Below are 17,267 nucleotides of genomic sequence, written 5' to 3'. Positions count from 1 at the left end.
TTTAGAAATGTTCTTCACGTGAACGGAAATAACACTGGCGCCTATGTATCGGAAAAAGTGGGGAAAACTACACGGAGAAAACATATTTATATAAAATATTGCTAATTAATTAAGAATCTGACCACATTATTCGTATTCCTGTTAAAAACGCGACTGCCGGCCTTTAACTTATGAATTGACAGATTTCCTGATAAATTATCAGTAAAACACGAATGTCTTATGAGGATATATCTAATATTGTCGCATTTTGTGTTTATAATTATCAGGAAAAGCACAGCTGCATGAACACGAATTCCGGTATATTCTGAATGGACTAATATTTTATTAGGAAGTGGCTTGCCATCACGTTTTTAACAGTTCATTTTGGTTCATGTGTGTCCTCCGTTCGGTCTGCATGATCCCTTTACTAATCTTCTATATCTTCTGTTCTTTCTCAGATGTTGAGCTCCTTCTCGGTGGTGGGAAAGTCCATGAAGGTGAACCTGAACAAGGCGTCCATCGATAACCTGGTGTTCTGGCTGCATTACCGCTTCACCTTCGCGCTGCTCATCATCTGCACGATCCTCGTCAGCTCGCGGGAGTACATCGGCGAGCACATCCGCTGCATCGTGGACAAGGGGGTTCCCGAGAAGGTTATCAACACCTTCTGCTTCTTTACCAGCACATTCACCGTGGTGAGTTAAACCGTTCTCATTGATTCTTCTTCTGATTTTCAAGGATCGTATCACCCACTTTAATTTCCATGGTGGACAAGGCTCCTCCACTCCAAATCTGGGACATAGGTGATATTTGATTACTCCAAAACCTCCTCCGAATCTTCTGTCTTTCACTTTATCAGTGACCATGAGTGTCTCCTGATTTGAGTTCTCATTTTGGCGGACAACGTGTCCAAAGAATATTAGAGAATACGTAATTAAACAAGAAGACGTCTTGTAAAGGGCTAGCAGATTCTTGAATAGTAACTTGCTGCTAAACCTATACAAATCTCAAGTGCGCCCAAAAATTGAATTTGGGAGCCACCTCTGTACTGGAGCCCCACAATACTTGATATACCTAGTTGATTCTGTGCAAAGGAGAGCGGTCCGTCTGATTGATTATCCATTGTTAACAGACCGATTGCCATCTCTAATGCACAGCCGTAATGTGGGCATGCTGAATCTGTGCTATAGGTATTTTAATGGAACCTGCGCTAAGGAGCTAGCAGCATTGATCCCCGGAGCACCGGTGCACATGTGTTCCATAGACAAGCTACCGGCATCTGTTTTTCCTCCCGCAGTAATAAATCACTTCCTATAGTCCCTACTTTAACTTACCTCACAACACTACCCAACCGAGAGGTGACATAGCTCCTCTGCCTTTACACTAAACAGACCCAGTATACGCTCTTGTGAGGTGTTACATAACAAAATCTAATAAGATAGATAACGAAATCAAGTGAATCTTCCTTATTCTTCGTCTTCATGATGACCCTGCAGTATTCAAATAGATAAACTTATAAACATTAACTGCCCTCCTGATGTATAGTTCTGAAACCTGCAACCCGTCTATTAACATACGTTTGCACGTTTCAACTAAGAGTCAAGAGTTTGTTTCGGTTTCTAGGGATTTGCTATCAAACTTAATAGTTGGGCATATTTGCGATTTCAACAATTGTCATATGTTATGTATTAATTATAGTGACTGCGAATTTTATGAAGATAATTATCCCTGGCTTCGCACTAGTTAATACCTTGTGGTCTATGTACCAGGTTTTTGTCTAGGATGTATTTCAAAGTTATATAATGGTTTGTGTTATCCAGTCCCGCCACTACAACGAGTCCAACCTGGTCAGCGGGTACATCCCCCACGCCGGAGTAGGCCCATCGTCCGATGAAGACCACATCAGGCACCACGCCTACTACCAGTGGGTGCCCTTTATGCTGTTTGGACAGGCCATCATGTTCTACCTGCCGCACAAGCTTTGGAGGAAGGTTGAAGGTGACTTACTATTATGTCAATTATGGATACTTTCATGTTTACCTTTTCATGCCATTCTTTTCGCGACCCTTCTATTCACGACACTTCTTTTCGTGATCCTTATTTTCATGACGTGATCCTTCTTTTGATGGTCCCCCGTTTTATAACTCTTCTTTTCATGATCCTTCTTTTCATGGTCCCTTGTTTCATAACTCTTCTTTTCATGACCCTTCTTTTCATGGCCCTTATTTTCATGACGTGATCCTTATTTTCATGGTCCTTTGTTGTTTTTGACTCTGTTTTTCATGACCCTTCCAATGGTTCTTCTTTTTGTGACGCTTATTTTCATGGTCTTTCATTTCGTCACCATTATTTCCATAATGCTTTTTTTGATAACGCTTATTTTCATGTCATGATCATGATTTTATGACCCTTATTTTCATGGTCCTTCTTTACGTCACCATTATTTCCATGATCCTTCTGTTCACGATCCTTATTTTCATGATATTTATTTTCACAATCTTTCTTAATAGCATCCTTTTCGTAGGCCTTATTTCCATGATGTTCCTTTTTACGGTCCTTCTTTTCATGACCTGTCTTTTGATAATCTGTCTTATCAAGACCCTACTTTACACAACCCTCCTTTTCATGACCCTCCATTTCATGACCTTTCTTTTCACGACCCTTCTTTGCATCGCCCTTTTTTTCATTACCTTTCTCTGGTAGACTTCCCGGAATAATTTAGGGATTTTTAATGGGGATGGACGAATCAGAAGAGTAGGGGTTGAGAAATACCTGAATATTCAGATGTAGACCACTTACCATAACCACGGTGCTACACCACAGGGTGGTATTTGGCCTCCTCAAGTCCTTTGTCATTTTCCATCCTATGTCACGCAGTCTATCCACCACGGTCTGCCTTTGTAGGACACCAACTTGCTCATTATTTTCGGCGTCCTATCACCTGGCATTGATTCTATGTGAGCAACCCATCGCAGTCTTCGTAACGTACAGAACCTTACAATGGTTTCATCCTCTATAAAATTTTCAATTTCATGTTAGTCATTAAACATGTCCTAAAGTCATTACAAGAAACTTTTCATTCATATGTGAATATATACGTCTTGTTTTCCTGATCCATAGTAAATTATGTCCGACCAGGTTGTGTTACATAGAGTCATCAACAACTTAACTGATAGCCCTGCCATCGTTGCCACTATTAAATTCCATGTGCCGACAAAATCAAAACCAAATAAAATATAGTAACACAAAGACTTGTCTTGCAGGTGGCCGAATTCAAGCCCTGATGGACGGTCTCCACATGGCGTCTATGTCTTACGCCGACCAGGATATGACCGTCAACGGAAAAGTGGTTCCATCAAGAGACACCCTAAAGGCCAAGATGGGAGTCATCAGAACCGATTTCCTCACAAGGTACGAACTTTAACAGAAAGCCAAAAATGTATATATTCTTGGTATACCTTATATTTTAGGTAATAGGCATTAAAATCGCTTAACAAACTGAGTCTAGAAACGTTCGATTTCATGCACAAAACTGGTTTTTATTTATTTTGAAAACAATGCCACTGGTCACAGATGACATTTATATAATATAGGTGTATCAAACACACGCGCATTCGAATGCAACGTTAAAATTTCTAAGTAATATATTAAGTGGGGAGGGGAAGGAGACGGGGAAGAGGTTGGAGGGAATTAACTATATTCAAATCTGGTCACCAAACTCGGCCTAACCCATGTCAAGCAACGTTTCGATTCTGAACGGTGGTCTTAAACCAGGGCGATACTGGGAGTATCTTCCACTCTGGAACTTGTCGCAAATTCACTATATATTAAATTAATTAAATAAAATTTACTTAATTAATTTACTTAAAATTCACTTCGAGATTTGTACGCGTGACCTCCGGATTGCTAATCGAAGTCCATACTCTTACCCTAGTATAAATGTCCCTTATTCGGCATTAAATTTCTAACTAGGAACTAACTAGAACATTTCAAATCTTGCGTCATGAAAATTAAATTTCTATTCTAACTAGGTACTGCGTTATGAACATTTCAAATCTTGCGTCATGAAAACTAAATTTCTAACTACGTACTCTGCGTCATGAACATTTCCAGGCTACCTCGATTGAGTTAAGTTTTCGTAACGCAACAATTTCGCAGTGTGAAAATTATTATACCTAATTCAAAATAATCTTTCTATCGATTTTTGTTGTCCCCAATCTAATACTTTATGTCAGCATATTGATAATTGCTACAAGTGTTTCGCAAGAAACGTTAATTTAATTTTCTCCTTTCATTAATAATTACTTCGCGTTAATTAAGCTGATTTTGATTTCAAGAAACTTGTCATTCGTTAAGTATTTGCGACTATTGCACAATGATTAGGTATTCCAAGAATACAACCGTTTGTAAGAACTTCCATTTATGTCGATGCAGATCAAATGCTCAATAGTTAATATGATTTATTTAGATTTTATCATAAAAACTCCGATTCCGAATATATATATATATGTCCCTACGCTTTCATTAGTCTAGCATTCTTCGACAACTGATTTATATCAATAACTGGTGGTCCCGCAATGTTATTGATATTTCTAGGATCTTTCTCCGGCGTCTCCGACTTTTTCCACCATTCATTACTGTATACCACAATGTTACTGTTAAAAAAGTATATTACATCGTTAATTCTACTCGGTATCTAATTCATACTCAGGCTGAATTTTTATATTCCCAGCTGTCGCGATGTGTCATGTCGTGCGGCTGTTGCAGGGGGTTATCCTTAAGAGGTAGACGTATACCATAACGGACTTTTCTTTTGGCCTTTTTAAAATATACAATTACTTTGTACATTATTTTGATGTATCTTATAAGGTTTAGCCAGCTTTAGCAATGTAAGCACCCGAAAATATTTTTTTTACGACTTGATTACAAACGACTTTTTTCTACTTCCTATATGATGTTAAAGAGAACCCTATCAAAATCCATTGCTTAGTTTATAAGAACTAAGCGCACAAATAAACATACACAGATAGTTTTTACTATTTACGGATTTTTTATACTATTTAAAGATTTAATTTTTAATTTTAATAACTCGAATATGTTGACACACCTATGAAATGTGTTGGTAACATTGTCTTTAAATCCCGGATTCGTTGGGTGACAAATTAGTTATAAAATGGATTGAATTGTCTCACCGATTCATTATCTTTCTTAATTTCCTTTTACTTTCTCTGTTATCGATTTCACAAAGATTATTGGTATTTCCTTAACACTTTTTACTGTTTTAATAAACCGATAAAAGAATTACCTATAAAACAATAATCGTAATTTACACAAAGTGAAAAGGGTTTTTCCAGAAATGTTGCAATTTGACTGCTGTAAACTGACACATTGTTTAATTAAACACAGATAACAAACGCAGACAAATTCATGACAATGAACGCAAACAAACTGGGAATAAAAACATATTGTTCTCATTTTAGAAGAGGTGTTTGATTGCCAGTGATTAGAATTATAGGCTGGACTTGTAGAAGAATGCCATATGATAGAAAACAATAATAATAATAATACGAGTTTATTCCGGAATGTGGGGAGGTTTGTGCAATCCCAAACATCCCATAAAATATATACAATAAAAAGAACAACATCAAGACAAGACGTTAAGCATTAGATTGACGGGGCCAACAATATTCTCCAGTGCGCTGCGATGCTTGAGTCTGGACGGGATTCCATGATAAGGACGTTTTCAGGGTTGCTTGTCATCTCCCTTAAACCTTGTTTTTTATTAGAGCGGTTCGAGGGGGTTTCAATTTTCGGGGACCAACATATTTCTCCAACGCTCCTCGATGCTCGATCCTGGAGTCATACGGGATTCAATGATAAGGATATTTCTGGAGTTGTTGATCCTTGTCCTGCCACCCTGGTTCTTGTTAGATCTGCAAATCGGGAAACACGCCCTTCCATGCGGGCGAGCCCCATTGTTGAATTTGGCGGCCATCTCTGGTCTGGAGCCCCAAAATACCTGATAAAACCCTTGAAAGTGTGTAGGAACCGTTTGATAGTATCTCCTATCTTATTAAACGGATTGCAATCATTAGAGCACAGTCGTCAGGTAGGTATGCTGTCCTTGTTCTACCGGTATTACAATGTAAGATGCTGAATAACTAGCGTCATTGATTCATTCAGCACCGGAGCATAGTCGGGAAACACTCCAAACGCGCACCCAAATACTCGTATGTACACCGTTGGCATTTGTCACATGAGAACGAGTCACTTCTACCACTCGTTGTTGAGTTCAACAGTTCGGCTGCAGAACGATTTGCCGGCTTCCGTGTTTCTTCCCTCCTACAGCATGGGTCTCACCACGACAGGTCCCGAGGGAAATTTATTTTCCTCAGGGCCTCCCGTGTGGAGTTAACGTAAAACAAAAAAAAACGGCAGACCGAGGAAGACGTAGATAGACTACTTGGAAGAAGATTAAAGCAGGACGAGAAGAACTGGAGAGTACTGGAGACTAATGGTGAGGGTCCGCAGTCACTGGAGAGTCCAAAACCCGCGGGTGTGGCGCCGTATTGATGATGAAGGTTCCTTAGATCAAGTGAATGATTACATATTTGGAACTGAGGACTGGAGACTAACGGTGAGGGTCCGCAGTCAGTGGAGAGTCCAAAACCCCCCGAGAGTAGCGCCGTGTTGATGATGATGGTTCCTTAGATCAAGTGAATGATTACATATTTAAGAAGTATGTTTGCAACTTACGGGAATGCTAATGAAGCATGAATTCAGGATATATTTACTGAAGGACTGAATGCGGTAATCAGTGTACATAAAAATAGACCAAGAAAGCGGCGTATTCAACGGTAAAAAGTATATTGATATTTATTAAATTAATGAAAGTAAATAAAATATAAATAGCTCTTGAAGAAGTAGAAATGCGTTATTGTAAAACCTGCCATAACATTATGTTCGTTGGATACTACGTTGATAACAATATGATATATACCGATATTACATAAATTCATTTCGTTTAGTTATTCATTTTCGTTCGACGTTTCATTGTTGTTTTCTTTGAAAATACATCGTGTTGAAATATAATACATACTAAGTAATAAAATATTTGTATGACTCTTGCAACGATTCTTAGATATACTTGTATATATTTACAACTGATAAGTGATCAAATATTTTTCCGGTATATGTTTTCGGCGCCATAGTTAAAACAATATTTGCTCTCAATTTGATGTCGCGATGGCCATTCTTTCTAAAACAGGACATTTCCGCAATCTGATCCTTTCCTTCGAGAAAACTGGATGGCGTCCCGAAAAGCAAAATTTACATAGTTGAGTTATGTCCGGACGAATTGTAATAATATTATTTTTAACAATTTGGCATTCTCAGACTATAAAAATATTACCATTCGTTATTTCGGCTACTGGCATTATACCTAGCTCTCTAATTAAAAATTTAGGCGTATTAGATCTATCAAAAAATTTATATATAAAGATGCAAAAGTCGGTCATTTTGAATACATGTAGGATAACAAAATATTTTTTAAATATTTATGTTGAGGGATCAGTAGGATTTATAGGCCCTGTTAGAAGTTCTACCGAGCCGAACCCTCTGATATGAAAATATCTGGAGACGGTGAATTTTTTTCCCTTTTGATCTGGTGAGTTGACGTGTTGTTGTTCTTGTATTGTTTTGTATTTATTTTACTTATATAATGCACTTACATAGTGTTGATTGACTAGCTGATCATTTGTGGAAAAGTGAGTGGAAGGGTTTAGTTTTTCCTATGGGGAAGATTTAACCCGGACAACAAAATCGGAAGCATAAAAAAAAAAATTATTCGCCTGAAACACTCATCCACATTGAAAAATCTCCTGATAAAAGATACATACATACAAAGATACGCCTGAGCCTGAGTGTTTCAAGCTAATAATTATTGCTTGTAAAATAATTGTTACCCTTTGTGCTATGCATAAAAAATCTTGTCTTAAACATTAGTTTACCAAAAAAATAATAATTAATATTTGACAAGTTCTAGTATTTCACCTGAAAATGTTGACAATTTGTCTCGACGCCATCTAGTGAGAGAGTTAGCACTTACAATGCTTTTCTCATATAAAATAAAGTTTGTTGTTTTCAGGTGAAAAAATGTAACAAGCAGTAATTGTTGAATGAAACACTAGTATATATTTAATTATTTCGCGGATAAGACATAAGCCGCCATAGCTCAGTGGTCAGAGCTGTCGACCGGAAATCGAAGGGACACGGGTTCGAGTCCCGTTGGCGTCATGTATCTTTTATCAGGAGATTTTTCAATGTGGATGAGTGTTTCAGGCGAATAATTATTGCTTGTAAAATAATTGTTACCCTTTGTGCTATGCATAAAAAATCTTGTCTTAAACATTAGTTTACCAAAAAAATAATAGTTAATATTATTTTTAGTTAAATTTCTTATAGATTATAAATAATATTATCATACATGTAAAAAGTTTTACACACATATTAAAATAAGAAATAAAAATTAGACAGTGGTGAAGATCGAGTCAATGAGGAGAGATTCTTTCAAGAATCAATAGGATTTCCCTTTCTAAAGTCTCCTCACTGACACAAAAAAATGTCGATATCGGAAGAGATTTGTTCAAGCGCTAAATACTATATATTGTCATTGAAAGTAATATAGTGTGTTTGATCTAAATACTTGCAACGCTAATTATATAATGTTTTTGTAGTTTAATTCATTGTTTATATTTGAATAAATTCCAGGCTCCACGCATCCAGCACCTGGTCCTACTGGCTAATCAGCTGTGAAGTCCTGAATTTCCTGAACGTCATCGTGCAGGTGCTCATCACCAACCGGTTCCTCGGGGGACTATTCTGGGGCCTGGGGCCCGCGGTCATTGGACACGACAACTGGAACTCGAGGGTCGACCCTTTGGACGTGGTGTTCCCCAAGGTACTAGATTAAACCCACTTCTATTACCTACATATTTTGTTTATTGCAAACAGCTTTCAATTTGACTATTAGTCTTTGACATGACTTTCCCAAAGACACCCCATTAATATCACTTTTATTACCACATTTACTGTTTCATTGCAGTAATATTTTTATAAATTGACTAGTAGTTTTTAATGTGATGTTTCCCGAGTTAATTAATTATTTCATCTTAGTAGTGTTGAAGCCAACTTTTAAGTCTTGCTTAGTAAATACTACCGAACTAACAAGTTGTTGACAAAACCACGTCAAGACCAGAAAAAAGCCCACATTGCTTTTTTTTAATGAATAAGTGTTATTTGAATGGCTTTTCAGCTTTTGATTTACGATATTTTCAAAATCTTTGAGGAAATAATAAAAAAATTACATATCTCTTTCATTTTTCTAACTAAGTTTTAATTATTTTTACAATAAATGGGAAAATTAAATTAGTATACATAGTACACACTAAATAAAAAAAAACTATGTCGCATTGTTGCCGAAGGAACTACCATAGGTTGTAATAGTTAAATTTCAAGAAACCAAAAATAATCATTGCCAAAGCTGTTGTCTCAAATTAGTGATTAAAGCTAAGTAACTTTTTTCTTAAAATGAACCCTTTAACATCCTCACTGTTCAGCTTCATTAATAAAGAATATTTTTATTTTATTTATTTATTTATTTATTGGCTCGCCAACAGAATACATCACATAATTTTAACAGTAATTTACATTTATACATGGTTATATGGTACCTCAGCGGTAGACGTCTCTAATGGCCCACTACGAGGACGACCATATGGCGGACTAGCTATACTATGGAGGAAATCATTCAAGGCAGTGACAATCGACTGTGAAACTCCCAGGATAATAGCGATTGATATCACACTCAACACTGGAACATTACTTGTCATGAGTGTATACATGCCAGTGGACAATACTGATAATTTACCGGAATATTTATCCTGTCTATCAAAAATGCACACGATAATTGAGGAAAGAGACAACCCTAATTGTATTATTCTGGGAGACTTTAATGCCGACATGAATTCGCCATTTGGACGTGAGCTTAAATCATTCTGCTCCGAATATAACCTACAAATTGCGGATGTTGACATACTCCCGCTCGACTCCTACACATACGTAAGCGATGCACATAATACCACGAAGTGGCTCGACCACTGTCTAGTGACTCAGGCAGTACTCAATACAATAGAAAATATGTATATTGACTACAAGTCCGACTGGTCTGATCATAGACCAATGCACACCACTCTAAGAACTAATGGGTTACCCACATATACCGCAAATCACACAAAAGTAGAGGATCCGTGTCGATGGCGGCCCAAAAGTCATGTAGAAGTGCAGTCCTACTCCAGGTATGCCCAATTTGCAATAGGTCAACTTCAGATAATTTATGGAACCAACACAGAAACTTATGACAGCACCACGATGAATGTAGCCCAAATCGATGACCTATACAAAAACATTGTACAAGCATTGAGTAACTCAGCTATATCTGCGTTTAACATAGGGAGAAGCCCAAAAAATGGGAGAAAATGGAAGGCTACAGCGGGTTGGAATGAGCAGGTTGCCTTATATTATGAAGCGTCTAGAAATGCACATATAAATTGGCTGCAGAATGGACGACCTACTGAAGGTCCCATCATGGAAGCTAGAAAAGAAACCAGATTGCTTTTTAAGAAAAAATATAAGAATTGTCAAAGAAGCTTTGAGCAGAACAAAATGGACAAAATAGCGAACAGCTTTGAATGCAAGAATTTTTCATCTTTCTGGAATAAAACCAATGCCGTATTGAAGGCGAAATACACCGCACCGAGCCAAATTGATGGAAAATCTGTAAATAAAGATATTTCTGAAGTTTTCAGAAAAACATTCTGCTCCGCACCAGATCAACCGCGAATAATGGTTAAAGAGATTGAGACAACAACGCATCAACCAGAACAACAGCCGTCCATCGTCATATTACCTGAGATGATCCAGCGAGCAATACGCAACATGGCAGGAGGTAAATCTGCAGGTCACGATGGACTAGTGATAGAACATGTAAAGCATGCGGGGGAGTATTTAACAATACTGCTTGCCTCTCTCTTCACTGCCATGATCGGCCTCGGACACATTCCGATAGAGCTGTCCAAAACAATAATAATACCGATCCCAAAAAGCCGCCAGTTGAACTTGACATCATCTGTTAATTACAGACCCATATCTCTTGCCACAATAATTGCAAGAATCTTCGAAAAGGTCATCTTAAATTTAACGGAAGACAAGCTCAATACAGAGGACTCTCAAATGGGCTTCAAAGCTGGATGCTCTACTGATACGGCCATATATAGCATGAAACAAACAATCGAATACTATAAAGCCAGAAAACAACGGTGTACGCATGCTTCCTAGACTTAAGCAAAGCCTTTGACAGGGTTTGTCATAATGCGTTGTGGAAAAAACTGACCGAACGACAAGTTCCACCACAAATTGTTAATATATTGAGAACATGGTACAACCAACAGGAAAACTTTGTCAGATGGAATGAAAGCCTATCAGAAGCAGCCAAATTAAAGTGCGGCGTTAGACAAGGAGGCTCAATGTCCCCAGTACTTTTCAACGTGTATATGGATGAACTTAGTAAAACACTAAATACGACAAGAATCGGATGCCATATTGCAGGGGTATGTATGAACAATATTAGCTATGCAGACGACATGGTCATACTAGCTCCATCGATAAGAGCGATGAGAAAACTTCTGGCAATATGCGAAGCTTACGTTGACAGTCATGGGCTGATGTACAATGCTAAAAAGTCATCCCTGCTGATATTTAAAGCAAATACTGGTCCCACTGTCATTCCACCCATACGTCTCGGCGGGGCCAACCTGACAATTTGCAGCGAAATCAAATATTTGGGGCATGTCATCACCGATGACCTAAATGATAAAAAAGACATAGAACGTCAAAGAAGAGTACTGAGTGTGCGAGCTAACATGCTTGCCAGGAGATTCAACGAATGCAGTCCTCCGGTGAAGAAGCAACTTTTCCAAACATATTGTATGAGCTTCTACACTAGCGAGCTATGGACGACATACACACAAGGCGTCATGAACACACTCCGAGTACAGTACAACCACGCATACAGAGCCCTATTTGGCCTCCCCTGGCGATGCAGCGCCTCACAGATGTTCACCGAAGGAAGGGTGCATGGGTTCGCTGCTTTGATGCGCCACAGAATAGCCGGGACGAGTCAGCGCTACCAGAGATCGGACAACACTCTTGTCCAGGCCGTTGCCCAGTGGCAGGGAGCGCCTCTACACCGGAGATGGAGAATTTCACTCAAGCCACCATAAAGTCCTAATGTGCACATCAATGTATTGATTTTTTATTTATTATTTTTATTTTCATTTATGTCTTTATTCATTTTATTTTTATGTATTATGTAAACTTTTATGGCAGGCAGAGCATTGCACACACCGCTCTGTCCAGCTGAAATAAACAACTTAAATTTATTTTAAACTTCCGATTTAGTTGTCCGGGTTAAGTCTTCCCCAAAGGAAAAACTTAATCCTTCCACTCACTTTTCCACAAATGATCAGCTAGTCAATCAACACTATGTAAGTGCATTATATAAGTAAAATAAATACAAAACAATACAAGAACAACAACACGTCAAATCACCAGATATCAAATGGGAAAAAAAAATTCACCGTCTCCAGATATTTTCATATCAGAGGGTTCGGCTCGGTAGAACTTCTAACAGGGCCTATAAATCCTACTGATCCCTCAACATAAATATTTAAAAAATCTTTTGTTATCCTACATGTATTCAAAATGACCGACTTTTGCATCTTTATATATAAATTTTTTGATAGATCTAATAAATCTAATAAATCTAATAAATCTAATAAATCTAATTATTATTATTATTATTATTATTATAATGATGTTTCTAATTATAGGTGAGCACGACATTCATCTCAATATTATTTGTGTAATAATAAATGGTTAGTTACAGTAATAATAAATTTAATTACAAGAGTGTATATAAGAGCAAGGAGGATCGAAATCAATTATTAGGAAGAAACTTACATACTTATTAATATATTATACGTATATATATATATATATGTATACGCATACATGCATACATCTAAATACACATATAAATACACATACATACATATATACACACATATATAGATGCGTACATACACATTTAAATATGAATATTTCAGGTGACCAAATGCCAGTTCCACAAGTACGGCCCCAGTGGCAGCATCCAGAAGCACGACGCCCTCTGCGTGATGGCGCTCAACGTCATCAACGAGAAGATCTACACCTTTCTCTGGTTCTGGTTTCTCTTTCTCTTCATCGTCAGCCTTGGAGGTAAAACATTGTTTCAAAATATTTGGCTTGCAAAAGAACCATGAGTGATTTGGTTCTTTTGTATGAATTAGTTCATAAGTTAATTAGTTAATAGCTCAATAAATTAGTTAATGGCTGTCTGAACAAATCTAGTAATGTTACGAGTACCAAATCGTAATAAGAGACTTCCAGAGTTGTTCTTTGTTTATTCGTGTGAAATAAACTATGTATTTCATTGATCTTCTTGTCCGCCCAAAGGCTACATAGGCTTTGAAATACATTCTATACTAAAGTTTGAACAAGAAATTTCTAACATTTTGTTTTGCCAATATTATTATAATATAATATTCATAATCTACTTAAGTTCCCTTATGTGTTGATTTTCACAACATACTTTTCTTTTAATGTTGAGTTTAATATTTACTCTAGGCAGGTATCATCGCTTTTTTCTCTTCTTATTTGTATTTAGTTAATTCACATTTATTACGATTTGGTTTACGCAAAAGCCTTAGAACATTGATAACTAAAAAGATTTTTTTTAAATTCTCGCTATTGGCGGTATTCGTTTTCCAATTGCTAGCAGTACTGCAGACTAAATACAAATAAACAATTATTTGAAGTGAGCATTACTGAATATGATTTCCATTATCAGCTCTAATCTGGCGCCTAATCACCGTGCTGCTCCACTCCCGCTCAGCCAAGTTCAGCGTGATGGTGTTCTCCAACGCGAGTCCTGGAAAGCTGCAGCTTAAGGACGTGCTGGCTGTCACCAACCGGTGCTACTTCGGCGACTGGCTCTTCCTTTACTACCTGGCCAAGAACATGGATGGGTTCATCTTCAAGTAAGCACTATATTTTATATTTGATTGTAATAGTGACGCCAGGTTTTTTTGCTCATTCCTTTGGGGTAAGGTTATTAAAACCTCCACGAAACTCCAGATTTGGTCGCGCCAACCGTTATAATAATAATAATGAATCGATTATTTTTATAGCGCCGTTTTCGTGAGAAAATCACATCAAGGACGCTTAACAACTTAATTTATGTATTTAATTAATTTTTATCCCTTAGACTTATAACTTGTTACTAGTGGCTTATAACTAAGATTACTCTCAGCTTTTCAATATATTTTTCTTTATTACCTAATTAATCTCCTTCTTTTGTCTTTATTTTTCTCTAATTATTTTCTTAATCTCCTTCTATTATTCTCCTATTCTTAACTCATTATTCTATTACTCTTCTCTCCTCTTATACTTATCTTAGGTATATCTTATTCATCTCGCACTATTCTCTTATTCTTATCGTATTCGTATCCTATTCTATCATGTTCTTATCTTAGTCTCATATTATTATTCTCTCATTTGTATCCTGTGCCTTCTTAATATCTTACGTGTATGATGTGCTTCTCTTATTAATATTTTATTCATTTCTTATTCTTCTCTCATTCTTCTAAAACCCGTTTCCACTGCGAAACAATATCATGTTTGGAGCGGAGCAAAAAGCATCTGAAAGCTATTATATATTTAAAAAACAAGGAATGACTAACTCAAACCAAATATTCAACATATTTGACGTACCAGATATACGACAATTATACATAAAAATAGTACCTAACTACATTTTTGACCAAAAAACTAATTTCATCAAACACAAACTATTATTATTTACCGGTTAGACAAGCTAGACAGTTAGACAAACTACAATGATTTTTGTTAAAAACATTACCATAAGTATCATCTTAATTGAAAACAAGTGGAATATTCTATATTCTAAGTTCATTCATGACCTTTCTCATTAATTATCATTATTATTTTTAATAATTATTAATATTTTTATCTAACTTTTTTTAGGAACCTTTTCATTAGCCTTGCCGAAGAGATGGACATCGCAGACGCCGGAACCTCGGGTACCAGCACTCCATCCTATTCCGCCGACGAAAAGGCCCCCATGATGAGCAAAGACCCCTCTAGCTCCGACCACCTGGACCACGAGGACGAAAAGAAGGTCTACCCCAGCCTGCCTAATGACTCCACCTGGAAGCTGGGAGCTAAGAGACAAAACAGCGAGAGTGACGATGATCTAAGAAAGAATAAAGACGAATAGAAATAGAGAGAGAAGACTTATTAAATAATACTTAGGATATTATAACGCGCTTTGTGAAGGAACGGACCCATTGTTCGAAGTTGTTTAGTTTGAAAATCTTGGTGAAGTAATGATCCACTCTTCGATTTGTTTACGTAAATGGTACAATGCTTGAGTGTGATACTTCCTGAGTGATGTGCTCTCCTCGCCTCGCTTCCTTGCCGTGGAGTGGGTACTAGTGATGGGCGAACGCGGCCACCACCGGCCCAATAGTAATCCAAGTAACTACTGCGCAATGGGAGAGACTTTCCAAGTGCTGATCTAATTTTACTTCAATTACTTATCATCGGCATAAGTAAAATATTATCTAAAAGGTTTCAACACAAATATCGAACAATAAATTAGTTCCGTTGGACAATCGGTGTGCAGTATTTTAGAAAAAATCATGACAAAAAGCCTGACATTTATGAAAATAACTAAATACTTTAAAAGCAAGACCAAATATCTAGAAAGCTGACAATGCATTGTCATTGTGTTTTTAAAATGCTATCGTATAACTTTCGCTTCCACGAAAAAGTTAGATTTTTTGTAAAAACGACAATGATTTATTACGCTGATAAAAAGCCAAGTAGATTCACAAGTTCCTTATTGTGTTTAGCAGTGATTCCCAAAGTGGATATTAAAAAGGCCCGCTTTATAATCAATTATTTGAAGACAATTTCATAAAATAAAGTCGGGGATTTCTCTATTTACTTGCGTGCGGCTACCAATTGCACTGTATTGTATTGTGTTTTAGTCTTTCAATTGCAAATGTTGGTGATTTTACTAATAACAATTAAGTTTGTTTCTTTATTCCAGAAAAAATAAATTAACGAAACAACTCTTCGGGAATCCTATCTGCAAAAGTATGATACAAATATATAAAACCTTTTTGTTGTAATGAGTGCAACCATATTTCATTATCAAATTTTCTGAAACTGGTCGATTTATTTTCTTTCTACACCTCGTGCGTTATCGTCATTATTTTGGATATGCCACTGCCATATTATATTTCTTTAGGCAATCCATATATTGCCATGTGTACGTAAGTTTTACATTTTAGGACGAAATAAGGCTTGTGTTGGTTTGGGAGGACTGGATAATAATATGTGATTAATCAGAATTGGTCGAATAACGCAAAATACGATTTTCATAAGGAATGAAATGAAAATCATCGTAAGAGAAGTCGCAGAATGAGACAAAACGACGTGGAAATAAATGAATAATTGTATTATAGACATTAGGTAAGAGAAAATGCTCATGTAGGATTTTAGTAAATCGAATATATTCTCAATATTCTAAATGATACAATTTTTAAACAGTTACCAAATTTTTTTCGAGTACAAATTTGTACAATTTTTTGTAAAATTAAATAACAATATGATGTGTTTCGATAATATGATCTTTTGTATCCAAAATTATATGAATTGTGGTCGATTAAATTTATTAAGTACTTTTAATTGGTAAAGTAATCTAGTCGATCGATATTTTTAGTATTATTATTTGCAAGTTTCAAGAATTACGAATAATCAAAATTATGCCTACTTACAAGTAGGTTAATTATGCCAGAAAATTTACTTATTTGTTTTTAAATGATATTAGTATATTGCATATTTAAAACTGAAAAACTGTGGTGCTACAAACAAATGATTAATTTTGTTTTGATTAAATAAATAACATAAAACTAATAAATTTTTTTTTTTTTAAATCTCGTTCCATCCCTTCATTATTATTTTGTGTAAAGAAGTTTCGTCACTTCTGATGATGCTTCATCACTTCTGGTGAAGCTGGTTATGTTAAAAAATTCAATTTCAAC

General features: G+C 36.4%; 1 protein-coding gene across 2 annotated transcripts in view; it reads left to right on the top strand.

Annotated features, from left to right (window-relative positions):
• Inx7 (innexin 7) overlaps positions 1-17,014 on the top strand; it is a 61,710-nt gene extending 44,696 nt beyond the window's left edge. For both annotated transcript variants that reach the window (XM_089643556.1, XM_089643557.1), the window contains 7 exons: positions 438-674; positions 1,800-1,977; positions 3,243-3,390; positions 8,749-8,938; positions 13,203-13,353; positions 13,985-14,174; positions 15,181-17,014. In XM_089643556.1, coding sequence (XP_089499682.1) covers positions 438-674; positions 1,800-1,977; positions 3,243-3,390; positions 8,749-8,938; positions 13,203-13,353; positions 13,985-14,174; positions 15,181-15,433 — 1,347 coding nt within the window. In that variant the 3' untranslated portion in view covers positions 15,434-17,014. The remainder of the gene's footprint in view (positions 1-437; positions 675-1,799; positions 1,978-3,242; positions 3,391-8,748; positions 8,939-13,202; positions 13,354-13,984; positions 14,175-15,180) is intronic.
• The last annotated feature ends 253 nt before the right edge of the window (positions 17,015-17,267 follow it).

Source organism: Hesperophylax consimilis, chromosome 19 (genome assembly GCF_061612785.1).
Source record: "Hesperophylax consimilis isolate HC1 chromosome 19, BYU_Hcon_1.0, whole genome shotgun sequence".
Taxonomy (NCBI): domain Eukaryota; kingdom Metazoa; phylum Arthropoda; class Insecta; order Trichoptera; family Limnephilidae; genus Hesperophylax; species Hesperophylax consimilis.
The sequence above is the reverse complement of the archived record's forward strand: the minus strand, read 5'-3'. Positions and strand labels throughout refer to the sequence as shown.